The sequence below is a fragment of the Phyllostomus discolor genome, chromosome 7 (assembly GCF_004126475.2).
Source record: "Phyllostomus discolor isolate MPI-MPIP mPhyDis1 chromosome 7, mPhyDis1.pri.v3, whole genome shotgun sequence".
Classification (NCBI taxonomy): Eukaryota; Metazoa; Chordata; class Mammalia; order Chiroptera; family Phyllostomidae; genus Phyllostomus; species Phyllostomus discolor.
Window position 1 is genome coordinate 55,506,121 of NC_040909.2, and position 23,689 is coordinate 55,529,809.

General features: G+C 41.1%; 1 protein-coding gene across 1 annotated transcript in view; it reads right to left on the bottom strand.

Annotated features, from left to right (window-relative positions):
* The window catches only part of CADPS (calcium dependent secretion activator), a 478,898-nt gene that overhangs the window by 41,012 nt on the left and 414,197 nt on the right, over positions 1–23,689 (bottom strand). Inside the window, 1 exon segment of the mRNA XM_036030984.1 lies at positions 3,788–3,820. Within this exon segment, the coding sequence (XP_035886877.1) occupies positions 3,788–3,820 (33 nt within the window).

The window sequence follows — 23,689 nt, forward strand, 5'->3', positions numbered from 1 at the left end:
ACAATAAAAAACAAATAAATTAATCTCTGTATAGTTAACTCCATCCATGTATGGAACACCTCATTTGTGAAGGAGTCACTGTGTGACTTAGGAAAAATAAGGCATTTTAATCATAGTTTGTTCCTATCAGGATACTTCTGAGTTTGAGAAAATGAAATCAGACTTTCAGTATCCTAAACAAGCCCTAATTAGCAACGTAAGTCTGCTGTGTATTCCTGAGGTTCCAATACTACATTTAAAACAAAGAGATATGCTTTGGTGAATATGCAACATTTTGAATGACTGGTAATAATGTTTCTCTTTGTTAGTGTGGATAATTAAGACAAGTCTCTAGGGTAACTAACTACTAGTTTCCACACAGAACTAAACCAATTAACCATATGCCAACCTCACGCAGTAACACAAATGAACTCAGAGTCTTGAGAGCTAGAAATAACTTAAACGATGATTTTATCCACTGATACTTAAACCTGGTTGCAAATGAGAAGGACCTGGGGAGCTTTAAAAAATACCGATACTTAGACCCCACACCCTAGAGATTGTTTTAATTTGGCAAGCAACCTTGCACTATCGTGTAAAAATCTCCCCAGGTGTTTCCGATTTGTAGACAAGGTCAAGAATCACTGATTGAATCCATTGGTCCCCAGACCTGGACTACATATCAGAATCATGTGAAGGGCTTTTCAGAAACAGATTTCCAGCCTCCATCCCAGAACTACTGAATCATAATCTCTGGAGGCAAGGAAAGAGAAATCTCTATTAAAAACAAACAAACAAAAAACAAAGCAAAGTAAAACAAAAATTCTTGCCAAGTATTACCACTGCACATCTTGGTTTGGGGGACCACTGAATGGGTGATAGTTGTATGCTGATAACTGGTTCTTCAAAACAAAAACCCGAAAACAACAAAATAACACAAACAGCAAAACTTGATTTGCAGTGCTTGCCAATTTCAATGGTGTAAATACTCTCCATGGCTGAGTTGGCACTGCCAATGTGCCCTCAATGAAGGCAGAGTTGGAAAGAAATGCACACAGTTGACTCTTTTGTGGATCCAGTGCCACCTGGACAGGTTCTGACTACTAGTCAAAGTGTTGCATTTGAATGTTCACCCTCCTACTTACTTGCTGGGAAAGCCTGGGCATACTATTGTACTTTACCTCCCTCAGTTTCTTCAGCTGTGGAACAGGATAGAAATACTACCCCACTCATAGGGCTGTTTTGAGAAGCAAATGATTACTATTATTTATTACAACGTGTGAACAATGTACATGTAGTACATATATCTATTACACACTACTGTTTTCTCTAAAATTGTAATCATATTATCACTATATTATTTACTATCATATTATTTGCTATAAATATACTTTTATCAACTTGATATTAAAGTTTACCTTTTTATAAGCCATAATTGGTGAAATTATACATTTGAGGTGCTAATCATAGTTTTTCCAATAGTAAATTACTCAATGAATCAAATAAAGATGTTCATCTGTGCACTAACTAAAATCAACTGGCAGATGGCATAATGCTCAAGAGCACTGGTTGAAATCTCAGTTTCTGCCACTTAGCAACTGTGAGACCCTAAGGAAGTGAAACTCTGCAGCCTCAGTTTTCTAATCTTTAAAGTGGGTTTGTTGTGAAGATTAAATGTAAAGTCCTCAGAAGGTGACCAGCACACAGTGAGTGCTTTATGAGGTTTGATTGCAGTTGTTATCACCATATTGTATATTGCCAGTGGCAAATGTGCCATATTTGGGACATGCTGCATCATTTTCTTTTGCTTCCCTAAAGGGTGGAGACTCCGCTAATTCATTTTGTTCCCCCAGATGCTCAACTCTGATACAGCATAATTCATCCATAAATACAATATGACTATACAGGGCACCTGTCCTGTTGATATGCAGCCCATTTATTTTTACCTCATATGTACAGTAAATCTAGACCTACCTTGTAGGAATTAGGTTGAACCACTTGAAATGGTTGACCTCCCACATATGCCAATTTGAGTTGCTAGTTCTGACTGCCTGATCTCCACATATTTGGGCCTTGCCTACTTTTACCTGTTCTATCTTACCTTGCTGATGAAAACTCCCCTCTGCTTTGGGGCTAGGAGAAAACAAACCTCAGCCATGAGATCTTTGAGTTAGGAGCCTAGAATTTCCATTTCTACTACAGTTGAAGACTATGGCAGGCCAGAGCTAATGTCAGCAAATCCAGCTCCCACTCCCATGCAATAGCTTGTGGGCATCACATGCCCATTCCCCTGTCCTGCTCCTGCTGCTGAAATATCTGAGGGCCAGTTGGGTACTGAGTGTTCCATATACTAATGTCATTGAATCTACACAGCAAACCTGTGACTTAAGTATTATTACCTCTATTTAAGGATGGAGAAACAGGCACAGAAATTCGAGAAGTCTGCTCTCTGTGAACTGAAAGTTAATTGTTTGGGGCTTGGAACAATAAATTACTTAACCTCTTTCCTTGCTGCGATTATGTAAGCTTTTTCTCTTCTCATTGTAAGGACTATCTGTGCAAAGTAGTCAGAGGTCCCTTGATGAGAAATATATAACCCTGGCTGGTGTGGCTCAGTGGATTGAGTGCCAACCTGAGAACCAAAGAGTTGCCGGTTCAATTCCAGCCGGGCACACATTGATGTTTCTCATCCTCTATTTCTCTCCTCCCTTCCCCTCACTCTAAAAATAAATAAATACAATCTTTCAAAAAAGAAACATTATATAAATTCAAAGCATAATTATTGCTTGTATATCCTTTCATTAAGCAAATAAAATATATGCTAATGCTAAATTCATTCCAATTTTCCATTTTGCCTTCCCTTGAGAAATAAGCCAATAAACCATTACACACTTAACTTCCTGGGGAAATGAATTTAAATGTTAATATAATCCTTTTAGAAAAAAACAAATTTTAACAAATAAGTATTTGAACAAGGAGGATACTTAACCACGTTCAGAATGAAAAACGTTCAGTATAAGACTCTTGGTAGCTGTTGAGATAAGCTCTCTAAATTTAATATTTTATAATACTCACACCTCTTTTGTTAGAAATGGAGAAAGAGAATCATTTCCTCTCCCCTCTATTGGAATACATTTAAATCTCTCCAATTTTATTTTGCTAATAGTTAGGGCACAGTCTGTCTATAAATGTGTCCTGGTTTATCACAGGTAATCCCACATGCTAGTATTCATGTGTAATACTTAACCTCAATTTAAATGTAAATTTGGGCAACTTCAAGGGCTTTATCTGAGAACTTTGAGAGCTCTCTTTGTTAATGAGGTCTGTATTAATTATAAGCAGTTTTGTAAGTTTCCCTTAAAACAATTGTAGAACTGAACCCTAAATGAACAAATTCAGAATTTGTTTTTATTTTTTAATACTGGCACCCTGTGCAAATTTCTAGTTCATGACTCCACTTCCAAGGTGAAGTGATGTGAGTGGAGTGATCACAGAATGAAATATAGCAGAGAAACCAATGAAAATAAAAATGAAAGAAAACTGGGTTTACCCTCAAATAGGGGTGTCTCTGCTTGATGAAAGAAACTATACTCTCTTCTCATCTGCTAAAAATTTTACCATGAAATGTTCTTGGCTTCCCTCTTTCTGGTAATTCAATTTGGGAATATACAATTTAGCATCAACTAATAAAAAAGGCATCATCGAAATTCTCATAAAAGCAAATAAATAGGTAAGTAAATCAAAACAAATACCCCAAAACCAAGAAACCAAAAAATCGAACCCACAAAAACAGTTTTCAAATACTCACGGGTACATCCACATATTTGGAAGCTGCCTTCACCTAAGAAGAAAAGAAGAGGATGGAAGTGAGGCTGGTGTTTATGTTTAATTGTTCACAGCTCAATGTTGTATCACCATAAGAGTTAAAACAATATGCTGGCACATGGAGCTGTCCGGGAAACATAGAAAGGTACTAAAAATAAAATCTGTTTGCTATTTTTTCCTTAAGCCATAGCTACTGCTTGAGAGAAAGAGGGAGAAAGACAGGGAGAGAGAAAGAGAAGGAGGAGGAAGGGGAGGCAGAAGAGGAGGAGGGAAAAAGGGGGGGAGACAGGGAGATGAGGACAGAGGGAGACAAAGTGAACAGAAAGAGAGTGAAGTTTTCCTGACTGAGTTTCTGAAGCTGGTGTGGGAACTTGGTATTTTCTTCTCTCCCTTTTGAAAGGGTGAAAAATGACTGTAGCTAAACCCCAATTGATGAGTACAGAGCTCACCAGTCTAGAAAAACATCTAAAGACTGGTGTCACCTCATGGGTCTTTGTGTAATTTGGCTGCAGGTTTGTCTCAATTAAATCCTTCAGTTCTCAGTTTCTATTAACCCTGTTCAAGAAGAGGGATGTGGTGGGGGGCATCCTTAACCCAGAGGTATATGGGTATCTGTGGGTGGGGTTAGAAGGATACTGGAGGCTTTCAAAACTGTCCCAAGGGTGCTGTTGTGTCTCTTGGTTTTGAATACTAAAAAACCCAGAAGGGAAGTGTAGGAAGTGATTATGAAATTTATTTTCAGTTTTTGGGGAGGGAATCTGGCAGAGTAGTGTGTTTTAGAGCATGGAATTTGGAGTCAGATCTGGGTTCAAATCCTGCCTTATCAATTTAAAATCTGTGTGACCTTGGGCAAATTACTTTATCTCTGTGAGCTTCAGTCACATCATCTGTGAAGTGGGGATTCTACTAGTGCCTACTGCAGCTGGTTGCCATGAGGGCAAATTCATATAAGTCCTGGGACATAGTAAACATGCTACAAATAGCAGCTAAGATGAGCAATTCATAAGCAAACATGGGTGGGCTCTGGATGCTGTGAGGAGTCAATGAAGAGCTGGGTTTGAGGAATAACACCTATGGGAATACATCTGATATTCCATGTGTCTCATTTTGACTTGCATTTGGTCACACATGTTCCTCTAGGCACAGATAAGACCGAAGGGCTACATCTTGGGTCTGAAAGGGTTTCCAATTTTATGGGCAACCACAAAGACTGCAAACACAGCAGTTAGGATGTCTTTTCACATCTCAGGTAGGCTTCCCTTTGACATCTGGCTGAGCCTAAATAGAAAATCTCAACTCCTACCTATATGAAAGTGTCCAGGGGAACATTTCCCCCCTCTTGCCCTTTTCCCCAAAGCTACTTTGCAAAATTTCAACTCCCAAGCGACAGAAGCCAATGAGCCAAAGTGAGGGGTGGAAAGACCTAGGATTTAGAGTCAAAAGTTCTGTAAGTGACAGAAGAGGTTGACCCTGGGATAATCACTTCAATACCTTAGTCTTGGGTTCTAGATTTCTAGAACAGGCTGATAATACTATGTACTTTGCAGGGTTGAGAGCCTGATCAGGTGAAAAAAATATTAGAAAGTGCTTCATAAACTTTAAAGGGCTGAACATACATCAGTTAATTATTGAGAGAGCAAACATTCTGTCCTCTGGAATCACTGCCAGCACCCAAGATGATCCCAGATTCTCCTGCTACGGATCCTCCTGGGATGTTACCTTTTTCCTTTGCATCCATGATAGCCACTGAAAGTCATACTTTTTGTGCAATGTCTGTCTCCTGCAAAATGTCATATCTTGCTCACGGCTGCCTCCCTTGTGACTTACTTGGAACCTGGCTTAGAAAAGGCACTTAGGAAAAATTTGTAGAAGAAAGGAAAGAGAAAAAAGCTAGTGACCAGTTCTGGCTTCAGGATGGTTGAGGACTATGCCGAGGAATGACCAGATTGACCAGCTGCTGAAAGCCGACATATTTATATATAAAGCTGGCCACCTGCAAAGGCTGGTGGACAAAGCAAAACTGCTCTGGGCCATTAAAAGGATTGAGGAACATGTTTCAGGTTTTGCACAACTAATGTTTCTATTGAATGATCCATAACCCCAAATCATTCCTCTTTATTCCTGTTCCAAAATTCATTTGGGCAAAAATGTGGCTTTCCTTTCTTCCAAGTCTTCCCCCATTTAAAACATCATCCAACACTTTGAGGATGTTTTCCACTTTGCAAAGCACTTTTATGTACAGTTTCTTCTTTAAGCCACCCTGTAAAGTGGGGGATATGAGTCATATCTATTTATGATTGGGAACACTAAAACCCACAGAATTTAAGACTTTATTTGCTAATGATCTCAGCCAGAAGGCAGAGAAGCCAGGACCCCTGAGTCCCAATTTTTCCTTTGGAACTCCTGATCTCCTTCCTCACCAATGGTAGAAAAGCATGAAGAATTCAAAGATCAGTGGTCAGAGCAGGTGATGGCAAAATAATTATTCTCAGTGGGACATTGCCTCCTTTGCTCTGTAGAGTTAGTGCTCAGCAGTTGGTGGGAGTTTTGCTACAGCTGAAATGATCAACCTTTAAACACGCCTACTCTCCATTTACCACTGACATACAGTTCCAATCCAGAGAATGACACTAGTCAAATTCTGTTCCTTTCCAGGCAGTTTGGGAAACAAAGCAAGCTCTGTGTAATGAATGAAAACCATCCCCTCTGCTACATGTAGCAGCCTTCCATTTGCTAGGCTTGTTTTTGTTTCTGATAACTGCTGACTTGCATGGGGCCTTATCAACCTTCCTGCAGTCCCATAATAACAGGAAAAAATAGTTCAGAGTAAACTGTGATCCAATTATCATTTAGAAACATGTGGTATACCATTTTTGGTTCTGGCCATTGAACTTTAAGAAGGATGCTGATAAGGATACAGGGGCATCTGGAAGGGTCTTGCGTAAGGAATGTGAAAGTAGAGGCATCTTGCAGGAAAAGGAAGGGCTAATGGCAATAAAATGATAATCTTCATGTAGTTTAAGTAAGGGCTTCAATGCACGTGGAGTGGACTTGTGCATCGTCCTTCTAGAGCATAGAATGAGGATGAAGGAGTGAAATGACAGAGCCCTGAAGAAGGCACTAACGGCTGTCTCAGTCCAGCCAGTCTCGGCTGTTCCTGGATGTCAAGACCTCTCTAGGGCAGCTCCAGCAGCTATGTGGAATGCCCAGGTGTGAGCCTTTCCCTATGTGAGAGGACCTCTTTAAGGCTGCTTCCTAGTCTCCTTAAGTGGTAGGAAGCCACCATCAGCCCTCTTTTTCACAGTACTCATGGTAAGGTACAGCAGAGTGGGTACTCTGGCAGAGAAGCAGGCTCAGAACCCTGGCCCCTGGAATTCTTTCCTGCTCATGTCAACAGTGCTACTTTTAAGCATATTGTTCTTTTAGGTGTCCACAGGGATATATATTTTAGCCAGCTACATTCTATATCAGAGGTCCCCAACATTCAAGAGCACACCAGATCCTGTCTCTAGATCAAATCAACAACAGGTCTTAGTATCTACACAAAACTATTTTCTATTATATGTAATCCTTTGATGAATAAAATATAACTGCTTGAAAAGTACTACCTATTTTGTAGAATTTTGTCAGTTTTCTCTCCCATCCATGGTTCTCTAAAGTATGTGTGTGATTTTTCTTCTTTCTTTCTTTCTCTTTCTTTTCTTCTCTTTCCTTTCTTTCCTTTCTTTCGTTTCTTTCTTTCTTTCTTTCTTTCTTTTCTTCTTTCTTTCTTTCTTTCTCTCTCTCTCTCTCTCTCTCTCTCTCTCTCTCTCTCTCTCTCTCTCTCTCTCTCTCTCTCTCTCCCTCCCTCCCTCCCTCTCAACTTGAAAAGAAATCTTCTAGTGAAGTGATTTAGGATTGAAGGAGCCTAGTGAAGAGGTATAGGCTCCGGGGTTGGCTGGGTCAGAATTGGCTTTGCCATTTTCTAGCTTAGTGACTTTGAGCAAGTTACTTAACTTCTCTGAGCCTCCTCTGCAAGTGGAACAATAATAATATTACTCGAAGGATACTGAGAGGGTTGAGCGAGGCAATTAGATAAGTGTGTGGAACAGTGCTGGGTACATGGTCAAATGCACCTGTTCTTATCATGATTAGTGGACACACTGACTTACTGATGTACATACAGCACGTGCTCCTTGTCCTAGTGGCAGTGGTGACAATTTCACTCCCCACCTCTAGATCACAGGTAATTTCTTGCCATAACAAAAGGACACTGGAATCTCCCAGATTACTAGCAGATGTCTGAGTAGATTCTCAGTCTGGCATACTCTATGCTAATTCTGTGAACACCCTATGCAGTGGAGAACTTGCCTGTGAAAGACTGATGCAGACAGCAAAGACCTCTCTTCCCTACTTCAGGATAGCTGAGCTTAGGCTGAGCTGAGAGGGTGTTCCCTAGACCTTGTACTCTGTGATATTGAATGACACCTACCTACTGCTCTCCGGGACCAAGCTACACACCCTGGGAATTACAGATTAGGATGGGGATGAGGGGTTTGCCCAGACACCTGGTCTAGCACCCTTTTGAAGCAGGGACTCAGTTGCTCTCAAAGGAGAGGCAAGAAGTATGACTTCATTTCCTGAGACTCCCTGCTTTCTCACCATCCCCTCTGGTGGGGCAAAGACTACCAGTTTTCTAGTAGTATCCATGAGACCCCACTCCTACCCTGGCTTCCCAGATACAGCCAGTTCTGGGGAAGGAATTTAGAAAAGGAGACAGAGATCAGGAGAGTCTGTGGACACCAGGGTGATAGTTGGGAGACAAGCTGTCAGTGAGCAACCTATTCATGTTTCCACAGGCCTAAAGCAAAGGGCATTGATACCTATGAAGCACCATATGAGGGGCTGTAGATGAGAGCTTTGTTCCATGATTCCTAGCCTCCTTCTCAGATGATATCTAAATGTATAATCTCTCCAACATTTGGAATGAGTTATGTCCATCCGACAATTGAGATTTATTTATAACACTTCTTGAGTGCCTATGACTTCCCAGGTGATGAGTTAGGACCATTATATTTAATCCTTACAACAACCTTTTGAGGAGGGGGTATCCTATCAATGTTCCCTTTTTACAGATAAAGAAACAGAGGCAAAGAGTGATGAAGCAACTTGGCTTAAAGTCACACAGCTATATGAATTATAGCATTGGACCTCCCATCTCTAAGATGTCCATTGTTCAATAAAAAAGCTATCAAAACTTTTATTGACCATTCATATTTAAGTCTTGTTTGTGGTGTGTGTGTGTAGATACTACCTAAAATGGCTTCAGCAGGAAAAATGTATGAGGGATTTGAATAATTATCTCTGTTGACTCAGTCAGGGCAGAAGGTCCACATGCTTTCTCTGGCCTGAATGTCCCAGCTAATTACCTCGACCCTCCACCTGACTTAGCGTGTGTAGACAGGCTTAATGGTTTCTCTATTGAGTTCTTCCATTATTTTTCAGGTGCCCAAGGTAATCTTTCCATTGAACACTCACCATTCTGGGATTTTCACAATGCTGATGACTAAGGGATTTTCTTCTGCCTGGTCCTAATAAGGGGACCTGAGTTAATCATTGTGAAGCTTTGATAGGAAGCTCGGCAGGGGCTTAAACCACTTCTCTGGCTTCATTAGGGGAACAAGCAACCCAGGTGCAGACCATGCAGACCTCAGGGCTTGATACTATTAAATCAATGCACAGACAAAAAAAAAAGTGGATTAGGCCCTTTTTGCAAACAGAAATCTGGTGTGTAAGACTCAAAGATGGGAGAAAAAAGAAATCTGAACAGATACCACTGCATTAGCGAATGCCCAAGCTCTCCTTTCTCCCCAGGGTCTCTTGGAAAAAAAAACCCTCAACTGAGAAAACAATTTATTCTCTGCACAGGCTGACTCTACCCCTGCCTATTTGACTTCACAAGAGCTCTGAGCTGATTCTCTGCCCTTCGCCTAGAAAACACCAACCTCACCACCATCTCAAGAGACTAGCAAAACTGGTGTCAATGTTGGCTTTTGTAGTTTCTGCTGCCAGGATAATGATGCTATTTTGTTCCTTTCTCCACTTCCCTAACTCAGGCGATCTTAGCGATATGGATTCTTTTTTCTTTTTGAGAATGAGGCAGTTCAGTATGTAAAAGTGTTACTTAATGCCTCTATTATCCATAAAATAATTATCTCTATTCCTTGAGTGTTATCACCCGTCACCATCCTCATATCTAGAATATAGGTTCTATGAGGAATAAGAAATTCTCTTTCTCTCCTCAGTGTCTGCACTGCATGTTGTACAGTAGGGGCTCAATAAAAATGTGTTGGATGAATAAATTCTGAGTATGGTACTCTTTACTTGGTACCCAGGGGTAGAGGTTCCCAGAGCTTTCTTGAAGTTGATTTTTAACCTTTGACATTCTGAAAGGGACACTGAAGAAAGTGCAGTGAGGTACTACTGCTTTAAAAGGAACTGGTATTTGTTTCCTCTATGCAAAAAGCTTGTTTTCCTACACTATGGGAGTCCATTGTGGAGGTAAGAGCTTGGGGTCTGGAGTCAGATGCCTGGGCTACTATGTGGCCCTGCCACATACCAGCTGTGGGCCTGGCCATGAATCTCTTTAAGCATCAGCTTCCTTCTTGGAGAAAAGAAATAATGACAATAATACCCCCTTGTAGGGTGGTTCTGTGGATTACTCATTTAAAAGTCTTGTTTCTTAAGTGTTAACATGTGTAGGACGCCATTCTAAGCATTTGACCTCTATTCATTTAGGCATGGCAAAGGATTAAACACGTTCATGTGTGTTAAAAACCTTTGCACAGGACCTAGCACATAGTATGTATTCAATAATTGTTGGCTATTAGTTTGCATTCTCTTTTCCTTTCACCTCCAAGAGGCAGGTTTGATGGGTCAGGTTCTCGGGTGTAGACTGGGCTGTTTGCTAGTGGTTGGGGTCAGTAAACCTTGCATATCTGCACACTTAGGTATGGTGCTTCTGTTTCATGGTTAGGATGCTTCAGGTAAGAGCATGGGACTTGTGTATAAGAGACTTGGGCATCTTACTCCACTCTTCTTTTCTGGCCCTGGGTGATCTAGGCCATCTCTGTGACCCTACATCTCCCTGACATTTCTGCATTGAAATGTGGACCCCATATCCAGTTCACAGCATGGTAGCTTATTTCCAAAGACACTTGCCATCAATTATTTTGCTCCCTGTGTGAGCATCACACTCCCTCATTTGAGAAGTGGAGTCTATTCCTCCATCTCTGTGGATCTGGGCTGGCCTAAGACTGCATTGCCCAAACAGAATATGCTGGAGGTGACTCCGTGTCAGTTCTGAGCCTAGTCTTGGAGAGGGCTAGCAGCTTCCACTTCCTCACTTTGAAAGCCAAGCTGCCATGTAAGTGCACTGTGCTAGGACTACCACTTTGTGAGAAACCAAGCTGCCTGAGAGACTGAGACCTCATATGGGGAGAAAGAAGCCCATGGAAGTACATCGAGTTATCAGACATGCAGCCCTAGCCCAGCTCATTTCCCTGCTAAATACAGCGAGTGAGCAACCCTGGTCAGTGACACATGGAACCAAAGAATCTCCTAGTGGAACTCTTCCTAAATTCCTAACCCCACAAATTGTGAGCACCAATAATTTGATTGTTTTAAGTCACTATTTTGCCATAGTCTGTTATGCAGCAATAGATGAAAACCAAGACATTGAAACGGTGTTATTTTGTAGTATATTTTTCCCAACTTTATCCATTGCATATATTCTTGGAGGAGATCGCTGATGGTCTAGGACAGGATTTGGTCATTCCTGAGTTTCCTGGCTCCAAAAACATTAATGAGCAACCTGATTTCCACCTGATCCTTAATTATATTTATTGAGCACATATGTGTGGGGCACTGTGCTAAGTATCTTATGTATAATTAACTCAGTCATCACTGTAGAATAGGGTGTCAAACTCATTTTCACCAGGGGCCACATCAGCCTTGCATTTGCCTTCAATGCAAGGCTGAATGTAATTTTAGGACCGTATAAAAGTAACTACTCCTTAACTAGGGGCAAGGAGCTCAGCACTGCTGCTGGCTAGAAACAAGGTGCTGGGCTGGATACAACAAGGTGGAGGATGGGATTTGGCCTGTGGGCCTTGTGTCTTCCACCTGTGCTGCAGAACATTAGGAGACTAGTTTTCACAATCCCACTTCATAGATGGGGATGTTGAGGCTCAGAGAGGTTTAAACAACTCTCAAGAGGTGAACCAGGAAGTAGTGAGAAGTGAAACTGGAATAAAGCTCAGGTCTGATTATAAAGTGCAGAAGTCTTTCATTATATTAAGTGGTTGATATTCTGAAATGATGTGTCATTCCTAAATGTATTTCTTTACCACATGGGATCTGGAAGAAGGGGAGCCTACTTTGTGGAACATAGAGCCTTTGGGTAGGACAGATCTTGGTTTTCATTATTTGCCATCACTTACTAGTTGAGTTTGGGAAGTATTATTTCAACTCCCATAGCTTCTATAATCTCATTTTCAAAGTGAGGATAACAACAGTACTTCTCCATAATATCCTTGTGGGGCCAAACAGGTTGACATCATATAAAGTGCACAATGCAATGCCTGGTACATAGTAAAAGCTCAAGAAACATTAGCTAACATTATTACTAGTGTTTAATTCACTGTGGTTCACTGGGCATAGACTGCCATGTGTGTTCCCATCTATAGTTAATAGATAAGAACAAGGGTCAGACAACTATGGCCCATGGGCCAAATCTAGCCTGCTGCCTATGTTTGTATGGTCCCCAAACTAAGAATGATTTTCACATTTTTAAAAAGGTTGAAAGAAAATAAAAAAGAATACTATTTTCTGACATGTGAAAATTATAGGATATTGACATCTTAGTGTCCTTAAGTTTTATTAGAACACAGCCACACCTATTCACTTACATCTTGTGCATAGTGGCTTTCACACTCCAAGGGCATAGATTGAGTTCCTATGCCAGAAACCATATAGCTTGTAAAGTCAAAATATTTATTGTCTGGTCCTTTCCAGAAGAACTTTTCTGACTTCTGCACTAGAACATGACTTAAATGGGAAACAGTGAGGTGTGGGAAGAATCACAAAATGTAAATTTCTAATCCTAATTGACCATTCACTCATTGACCGACTTCTGCTACTTGCCTAATGTATTGGCCTCATGTCTTTATCGTTACAATAGGGCACCTGGACTAATTGTTTTCTCGGATTCTTTATGGAAGTAAAAAAATGTCTGTGACTATTGGCTGGTGTATGATGATGGTTCTAGTTAGGAATAGAAAACACTTCCTACACCTTGGAAAGGTTATAAATACTCCAGCAGTAAATCAAAAGGCAATTACTATTTTAGAATTAATAAGAGCTCAGAAAGGAGACTACGGGAAAAACTGTAGTAACAGGGAAAAGGAAAATAACATTAGAGGTAATAAATTCCATTCATGCAGGTACCAGACAATGTAGCATGGCCCAGTGGGTAGACTTGGCAAAGACATAAAAGGATTACAATAAGCAGCATGTGTTGAGTATTTACTCTGTGCCAGGCACTGTTTTCCATGTTTCTCACTAACCACCTCATTTCATATTCCCAACACCCTTTCCTTGTAGCCTCCTCATCTGTACCTCTTCAGGCTGTTGTAAAATTGATGAGGATGATACACATAAAGGGGATAATAGAGGAAACATGGCAAACCCTCAGTGCATGCTAGCCACTCTACTGTTCTTGTTGGAATCCCCAGGCCAGAGGAACAGCTTCCTGTGACTGGGCTCCTGCCTCTCTGCTGAATTGCCCATATCCTCCTCCAGACTCTAGTTTAATGCTCTCCTTTTGTGGCAGAAATGGGATAGGAAGGGTTCACATCTAAGTACACGTAGCCCCTATGATAAGCATCACTTGGGCCAATAATGTGGAAGAAGCTGCGATCACATCAATGATCAGCAGATTGAAAATAGTATCTAAAAAAGAGTGCTTCTAAAAAAGATAATTTCTAATGGGGATTGGATGCTGTATAGGGAAGTGGTTTAGAGTACAACTCTGGGGTTGGGTCACATGGGGCCAAATTCTATGTCTACCACTTATTAGACAAGTTACTTAACTTTTCCCATGCCTCACTTTTCTCATTTACAAGACAGGGGTAATAGTACTCATCATGAAGTTGTTGAGTTACTAACTGGGTTCCTAGAATAGTTTCCAGGGCATAGTAAGAACTATGTGTCAGTGATTACTACCATCTCAGCTAAAATTTAGGCTGTTCTAGGTAATCAGATTGGTATATTAAGCTTGGTCTGGCCCTGCACTATCCAAGAACTACATGTGGCTATTTAAATGTATGAATTCAAACAAAATACAATTAAAATTTCAACTTTTTAGTGGTACTTGCCACATTTCAAGTACTCATGAGCTACATGTGGCTAGTGGCTGTTGTATCAAACAGTTCAGATACAGAATATTTCCATTATTGCAGAAAGTTCTATTGGGCAGTGCTGGTCTAGATGCAAGGGACATTCATAAACATACATGCATACATTTTAATGACAGGAATGAAGAGGCTATCACTCAATTACCATTCTAGAACAAGAGATCACTGGGAGGAGAAAGCAGGGGAAGGGAAAGGGGTTGGGTGTCCATAACCTCATCTTGTGGACGAAATAAGAACTAAAGGTGGATGGGTATTACTTAAAGTTATAAAGGCTGTGAGAAGAGCAATAATGCTACACAATGTACAGGAAAAGAAGGAGAAGTGGAAGATGGTGAGGTGGGCTAAAGCTCTATTGACTATAGTGGGGGGTCAGGCTCTAACATCGATCAATATAAATACAGCGATGAAGATAAATACAAAATTGTTTCAAGGTCCTCTCTGGGGTAAGGGGTTTAAGGGGGAAAGAGGTAAGACAGAGGAATATTCCTTCTTAAAAAATTATTGTTACAAGTGTTTCTGTACTATTCCATTTTAAACCACTCTATATATTTATTTCATAAAGTTTTTGAAAAAAGAACAAAACAAGTGATAGAATTTTAACATTTCTGATGGAGAAAGACATTTTGCAGGCTTTTGCTTGACTGAAATTAGAATTCTGAGATATGTCCTCTACAAAGGCACAAGTAAAACCTAGCAAAAACCTCCCTCAATACATAATCTGGATGCTCTAAAGTGCATCTTGGGAGGAGAATACATTGTAAGTGCCAACTAAGGGACCGATTGCTTGGGGGAGACAGAATGTGCTGGTGGGTGGATTGTACTGGGACTGTGTGTGCGGGTGAGCAGTTGAGCAAACCTTAGTGGCTTCTGCTTGGGGCCAAGTGACAATTACAGTGAAAGCCCCTTCTAACACTTTCTGAAGACTAGAGTAAAACACAACCCTTGAGTATATCTGGAATCATAGCATAATGAATTCTCAGAGCTCTGTTACTGGGCAAGGGGTGGGGGTGCTGAAATGTCCTCAGTACTTGCCAAAGACCAATGGCATTTCTGCCCAACTGTGAAGTGCCGTGCCATCTAAGTGCCATGGAAGTGCAATGTGGGTGCATAGCTTCTCTCATTTTCCTTTTCAGAAGGGCCAGAGTTTATAAACCCTGTTTTCATAGATGTGGGAATTTGTAGGAGACCATTCTGTGTGGCATGGGCCTAGCTCCCACTCAGAGATGCACAGGACCCACACCCACGGATAGATTCTCCCATGGGGAAGCAGGCCTGCAATGTGCCTAGGCCGCTTTGAGTCTTGCTCTTGCTAAAAACTCCCTCACCCTAAATTGAAGACATTTACTGCAAAGTAACTTCCTAAAATCCATGCTAAACCTTCCAAGGATGAGTGTAACCAGTTCAACCACTTTTGCCTTTTCATTTGCAAATATCCCTCTTCTGTGATGTGATTAGCAGCATTGGCTCCTTTGTTTTCTGTAAAAGGTAACCACCTAAAGCGAACCTGTGCATAGTAATGAGGATTATCATGTCATGTACCCAGAGAGAGAAATAGAGGCCTGTCATGGCAGAGGCCATGGCTTTTGCTCCCCTTGCGAGAAAAGCCATGCTGTCTCTTTTCCTCCATGGGACTCAGTAGTCCATATGAATGTCTCATTTCATCCATAATGATGCGGAGACTGTGGGCTGGTGTCTGCATCAGGAATTGTGACACCAAACACTACTTATGCGTAGCTCATTCAGATGGCCATTGCTCAGAAACATAATCACTGGCTTTCAAATAGGATTGATATTTGAAGATAAGAGTAAACACTGAAATGTCTTAAAATAACATTTGTCTAAATTGCTAGTGTTAAAGGAATGAGTGTTCAAAAATATTTCAGATAATAGAAGGAGAATATGGATTCCAAGTCTGGACTCTCACTTCTGCTATCTCAACTCTTTTCTGCGACTTTGGGGAAAGCTATCATTTAGCTTTACTCATAGACAACATAGAAATACTTAATATTGATATATAGTCACATATAAAAATAGGGATGTATTTACCAATGATTGAATGCCTGATTTATACTATCTCATTCAATCTTATAAAAGTTGTCATCTTGTTTTACAAATGAAGAAACTGTGGCTCAGAGAGGTTGAGGCATTTTCCCCAGGGAACACAGCTAAAAAGTAGTAGAACTAGGACTTCAGCCTGTCCCCTACACTGCCCTACCATTTCCACAAGACTGTTTACCAAAGTTTGACGATTAAGTCCAGATGAACACTGTTGAATTACTTTGAAAGGGAGAAGTTTTATAGTTATGATGATATACATTTATTGCCAAGACCTCATCTATAACTATTGATGTAACCAGCAGGGATATTCTGAAGTGGCCTCTGAGGGCCAGTGTAGAGATTCATAGGGTCTGGGGAAAGGTGGGAGAGAGCCCAGGCTTTCCTGGAAAGCATCCTTAGGCAAGAACATGAAAAACCCGAGTTGCAGGGCTGCTGGCTGATTACATGGCTTCTGTGCATGTTCATAAATATTGATTGTGATTAAACTATTATCATAGTAATGAGGGTAATAATACCTCCTACAGCCCTTCCCACCACACTACTTAAAGTCCCTACCTTTCATTAAACAAAGAGCTGCTGGCACTGCTGGGGAGTTGGGCAAGAGGCAGGGAAATGATCTCTATTAAACAAAAGCATTCTGTTCCATGCACCGATTAGGAGCCACAGCCTCATTAATGAGGAGAATTGTTCATGTCTCCTGTTGCTCAGGGTACTGTGTTCTGAGACTGGGTCCAGGAAGTGTGTGTTCTCATCTTTCTTCTCCCCCGGGGCTTCCGAACAGATGCCCAATTGAAGTAGACCTGTTTTTCCTTCCAGTTTCCCTCATTTCTGTCCCAACCCTTCATTTCCAGAGAGGATTTCTGGAAGGCTCACGGGCTTCTTCAAACTCACCCTTTCAAAGCTGCTAACCCTTAAAATGGCTACAGTCTTACTGTTTGCCTAGCACAAGGGTAAGCAATTTATACATAATTAATCCTCACTATAGTGGGTCTGATGGTTATTGTCATTCACAGATGAAGAAACTTAGGCTCTGAGAGGTGCAATGACTTCCTAAAAGCCTCACAGTTCATGGCACCATGGAGCTGACCAGGAAACACAGATCTGTTGGGCTCCAGAGTTTGCCCTACCTTTCCTAGTGACTTTGAACTTGTCTGCATGGCAAACACTCATTTTAGAAGAAACTTGTGTGTAGAGATGGGAAAGTTTTAATTTTGTAAAATGTCTAAGCAAGCATGAATGTTTATTGTTATTTGATTACAAGTGGGAGCCTCTGTCCACCTCTGGCACTGTTGGGTTTTGCTTTGCCTTTTGAACATCTCTTAACACTAAGGAGCCCTACAGAATGCAAACTCAAAGAGGGCAGGAGCCATGTCTCACTTGTGTCCCTGGCTTCTGCACAGCCTCAGTGCTGGACAACTGAGGGCTGTGTCATCATTACTGAACAGTAATGTTTCTACACAAGGAATTATCTGTCACCCATGATGCTCTCTCTTTCTCCCCTTGGTTGTCTCAGTCTGAACTTGAGGGTAAAGATTGTTTAATCCCTGCTGCCAGAGACAACTTGTCCTTCATTGTCAGCCTTGATAAGCTGCACAGGGGAGGATTTTTATTTCTCCCCCCACCCCCCATCTCAGATAGAGTGGGAAAAACACACAAATGGACAAGATAGCAGGTCTAGGTTCTGTGACTAAGCTATTCAAGCCATTTTCCTTCCCTGGTCTCAGTTTACACAACTGTAAAATGGGGTAGTTAAAATGTATCTGTTTCCCACACTTTGTTACCAATGCCAACCTTCTGATTTTGACTGTTGTCCACGTGCCATCTATACTATACTTAGTATTCTTCTAAATTGGCTCAATTTTAAAATAATTAGAAAACCTTATATCACTACCATGAACCAAATTGAAATACATAAAATATAAATAAAATAAAGTTATTACATGCTAGGTGGACAAGTTTCTTGCTAAGAGTGCTGAGCCTGAGGTCTGCTGGAACTCACTCTCTCTTTCTCTCTCTCTGTTACCCACAAAGATTTGACATTTTAGAAAAGTGTGAGAAAGAGATAAGCACTCAATGGAAACTTTCTTTTTAATATAAAGATAAGAATGAAAATAAAATCATAAATGGAAAGGCCCTCTTACACTCTGATGGGAGTTAGTTAATGCTGAGTTTTTGTAGTATCTGACATCTTCTCAGGTACTGTGTGGTACATATCCTATGCTTGGAAAACACTCAGTGATATACTAATAAAAAGGTTCTGGAGAAGGAAAAGGGAGGAGAAAAAGAGGAGAGGAAACTCCTCCCTGGTTGGTAGTGTTTACCTATTTCAGTGGTACAAATACTTCAGCCATGATCAACATGGTGTCATCAAATGGAGAGATGGGAAATGGGAAGAGATGTGGAGAACTGGCTCTCAACAGCAGGTAGGAAGTGAGCAGACTCCAGAACACCACTGAAAATACTGGACCACAAAATCTCAACTCACTTCTGCTACATGCACTCTAGATAGTAACTTCTAGATAACAAAGATAAGGTCTATTTTTCTATTTTTATGTCTTTCTATATCTACAACTCTAGCTCAGTAATGCACATACAGCAGTCATTTAAAACATGATGGCCGATTTAGTAACTGATTCTCATACTCAGTACTTGATGACATGGCCACAGTAATAACCACAATAATAATGATATCTAACAAGTATTGGATGCTTACCCCATTTCAGGTATATAACACTTTCTCATTTAATTCTAATACTACCACATATTATAGGTCACAATATTGTTCCTATTTTATAGGTCAGTAAACTGAAGTTAGGGATTAATCTGTCCAAGATTGTACTCTACTAAGGGGCAGAACTGGGCAAACAAGTACATTGAGACAAGTCTGATTCAACCAAAATATGCTTGGAAAATGTGTTATTCAATTCTGGTTAAGCAAAAATTTTGATTAATAGGGAAATAATCTAGAGACTATGTATGACTGAAAAGTTCTTGAATTAAAATAAAACACTAAATGCTAAAAAATACACTAAACTTAATGGAAAATATTTCTGATGAGTCAAATTTTTGAATGTAAGAATGTGCTAAAATAGAAGTTTCAACAGAGTCCTGGTTGGTCCTCTTATAGATAATAATTAGGGTTGCTTAGGGGAAATGCTTGCTATGCTAAGGACTGAACAGGTGAGAGAATTGTTGGTTAAAAGCACAGGGTCATTTAAACCTTCTTACAGGTTTAAGTTGAAGGTAAAGTTAAAATGGCTATTTATAGAACACCCACAACATGCCAGGTACAATGCAAAGCCTATTGCTCACTTCATTTCTAATTGTCCCACCAGCTCTCTGAAGTAGGCATCAGCATTCCCACTCTGCAGATGAAGAAACAGGCTCACAAATGGTCAATTGCTTGCCCACATTTCTGTTGGCTTCACAATCACATCTCTCCCTCTAACTTTCTGGTGATAAGCTTCTCACTGCATGGGGCTCATAGGTCAGTCAGGTCAGAATCTCTAACTTTTAATTTCAGAACAATTATTTCTTATTTGAAGCCACACACATGTTCATTAGATATTTCTTTCATAGCTGACATTTCTGTGGCTGGTTGCTCAGCACCTCACAGGCTGAAGAAGATACTGTGCTCGTCTTATGTTCACTTTGAATGATAATCATCTGTCTACCAAAGAGTATTAAGGAAAATGGTTAACTTTGGAAGCTTATCTTTTTTATTCTGAAAATCTTCTGAAGAGTTGCTTTGGACAGCAGGTATGTTAATTGTCAACTGTGTTTTCGAGGCATGACTTGGAAATGAGGATGGTGTCCTACCAGGTGACAAAATTATCTGTCATAGACCCCAAAGTGGATGTCAAGTTCTGAAACATTGGGGAGTGGTTGATGAAAAAAGTTGGTAGGAGATATGGCAGATCAGTGCTTTCTAGTTCTGGAATGTTTCTGGGCATGGTGTTTTGTTGGTCTGTGTGAATAAAATACATTATGCAAAGTAAGTCTTGCCTTCCAATAGTGGCTCAATGTTTCAGAATCAGAAGATTACAGACTCAACACTGACATAACAGGTAGCTGGTCTCTCTGTGACCTCTCAACTTCTGCAACTGAATCAATTTTGATAATGACCCTGTGTAAATCCTTAAATCCATCACATGGGCAAGCTTTTTAATAATCAGTATTCTGACTAGCTTTTTAACCCCATCCCTGTCATCTTCCTCATTTTGATCTGACCTTTCCCCAACTAACAATAAACTTCCAATTCTCAGAATGTACTAGACCTTTCCTTTCTTCTCTGTCTTTGTATCTTGGAATCCTCTTTGCTCTCTACCAGGTGAAATTTTACTTATCCAATAGATCTCAGCTCAAATGTCACTTCCCTCATGGTCTCCCAGATGAGGTTGGGTCCCTTTTGGATATGGTCCCATTGTATCAATGCCTTCTTTCTCTGAATAATTGCCATGCTTATGAACTGCTTGTTGAGAATGGATCTCCCTCATGGGAATATACAATAAGAGGCATTGTCCCTCTTATCCATTGCTAAGCACTCCATGATAGGCACTCAATAAACATGTGTTGAATGAAGAATTAACATGAAACTAAAGATTATCTAGAGAGCACAAAGGAGGTGGAGAATTTTGAATGTCTATTCCTTTAGTTTTATTGCAAAACTCATTGGCTGGGGGGTAAATTATTTATAAAATATTTTTGCTGGTAAGCTGTGAAAAATGATGACTTTTCCCCTGAGGAATGATATCAATTAGTGCATAGTTCCTGGAAGAGCCACTAATTGACTTCACTTATGGGTATCTGTGCTTCTGTGGGTATAACATTCTGGTCATAATAAAGGAGTAAATTTAAGGTGGAGTCTTAGTAGCTGTGTGACTTTGGACACCTTACTCAACTTCCTTCATGTGTAAAATGGGGATAATAATTGTATCTGTTGCATAGGGTGAATGTGAAGGTCAGATGAGAAAGTGCGTGTAAATCATTTAGCACAGTGCCTGGCACATAGTTTGTGTTCAATAAACATCAGCTGTTACTGCCACAGTAGGCACTTCCACTCTGAAAATGTAGAGGCCAACTGATCTGAATGTCATGACTTCAGCATCTGATCACTGGACGATATTCCCTTCTGGGGATGGCACAAAACCTGTCTGTCTGCACTATTATCACCCACCCGCACAGTAAAAAATCATTTCTCCCATGCTGGGCATTCCCCAAAGCCAAAGCAAAAATGGAATGCCATCAGAGGCAACATTAACAAACTGGTGAACACTCACCCCACCCTAAAATCTGAACTGCTTCCTGATAGAAGTGAAGATTTTGGATCTGGCTCTGGCTTTCGACCAAAGTGCCAGTTTTGTCCTCTGGCATGACATCTGGAGCTCTGCACAAAACTAACCTTTGCTGCTGGTTGATCTATGCTAACCCCAGCCCTGCTCATGGATTTTAGCAAAAAGCATGTCTACTTTGTTTCGTTTCTAAATAGCAAAACAACACTAGCAAAGGGAAAAAATGTGAATGAGGCCTAGGTTGAGACCTAGGATATAGGACATATAATAGGGTTTGGGCTCTTGACAACCCTAAAATGAACTTTCTTGTCCTTGTCCTAAAGGGCTTCCATGTTATATTGTTACTATCTCAAATAAATTTGCTGGATGGGGGAAATCTTAGATGAACTCTAGCGGGCTTCAGAGGAGTTGATGTATTTGTTCTGGTGCCAAAGGTGATGGTGGGCTCCTCCTACATCTTCCCTCCTCCTTAAAGCCTCTAGAGTGTGGAGGAAGTGTGTATGCTGGTTGAAGTGTGTATGCTGGTTGAGCTTAACCTCTCTGAGCCTCAGTTTTATCATCTGTGGGAGAATGTTCTGGAATGACACTGTTCAGGGGATTCACCAAAAAAAAAATCTATTTAAATCATTTAGCTCTGTGCCAGGCACTTAGCTGTAGCTCTCATAGCTATTTCAGACTTTGGAATTCATCTAATACAACTGGCGTCATAGTATACCGAAGGGAATTAAAAGCCAAGCTGTGTCTCATGTTCCAGGTCACGTAGCTCCCTGGTGAGGGGCAGAGCTGGGGTCCTATCCCAGGTCTCATCAGTCTGTGCTTTTTATTGCACCTTAGTGGCTCTCATTCAGCTCGCTGAGCTCCTCAATGCATCCCAGTTCTTGTGCCTCCCACCTGGCCCCCACCAGCTGAGTGTCTACCTCCAGCACCTACTGAATCCCTAAATCCTGTTTCTGTTGCCTCCAAAATATCTGACCAAAATTCTTCCTGTTTTCCTGCCTCATGGCCATTTCAGTTATCCTGTCCAGAAAAGTCCCCTCTCCTTTTTACCCACGGCTGTAGCCCTTTTAAGTTTCAGCTCAGAGAGCCCATCCATGCTCATCCTAGCTGAGATAACACCATCCCCTACCTTCTGCCTCTTTCTCCCTCTCTAGTTTGTGGCCTGTCAGCACTTCCCGTATGCTATAATTTTCTTTCCTTTTTTATTGTTTGTCTCCTTTCCTAAATGTAAGCTCCAGGAGGATAGAGAACATGTATTCCCTAGCATCTAACACAATACATGACACAGAGGTGCTCAATAAATACATGTTGGGTGGGTGAATAAATGAATGAATGAACAAATGGACAAAAGGATGCCAGAACCAGCATATTTGTTAACAACTTGAGAGAACCAAGGGAAGGATTTTAACTTGCTTGGAGAGGGAACTGGGCACCTGCTTGTCCCCCTTCTTGGCCTTCTAAAAGAACAGCGTGAAGCTACCTACAAACAGGGACTCTTGCAAGCAGGCAACCCACACAAAAGCACATCTTGCAGGCAGGGGAAATGGGCGGATAGTTGCTAATTGCGACTTCCAACTGGGCTGATCTTTCAGAAGTTCCAAAGGCGCCTGCCTCCATAAATCCCAGGCTGCTACTGCTGCTGAGGCAGGGGAGGGAGGAGGGGCGGGTGCCTTGGGCGCCTCTTGGGCTGGCACAAGAAGCCACATCTCATCCTCCCTCCTCCCCCCAGCTCCTCTCCAAGGGAGGAAGCAATGCAGATGGAGACGAGAAATAAATATTCCTGCCTGCTCTGTGCCACTGCAGACGTTTTCCAAAATGTCTGGCTTGGACCATGAAATCAAGCCTACCCAGGAAAGGAGGCGCTCAGCAGGAGAAAGAGGGGGAAAGGGTGGCATATTTGTCGATACTTGTCAGCTTTCTGGGGGGCAGAGCACATGGCTCATACTTGGCAGCCCTGCTGAGGTGGAGACGTGGTAAGTGCACAGTAATACTTGAAAAATTAAATCAGAATGGGAGCGGAGTTTAGGAAACCCTGCCAAGGTATCAGCCCTATCTTTCAGCCTTTGTCCTGGGTCCCGGGACTCA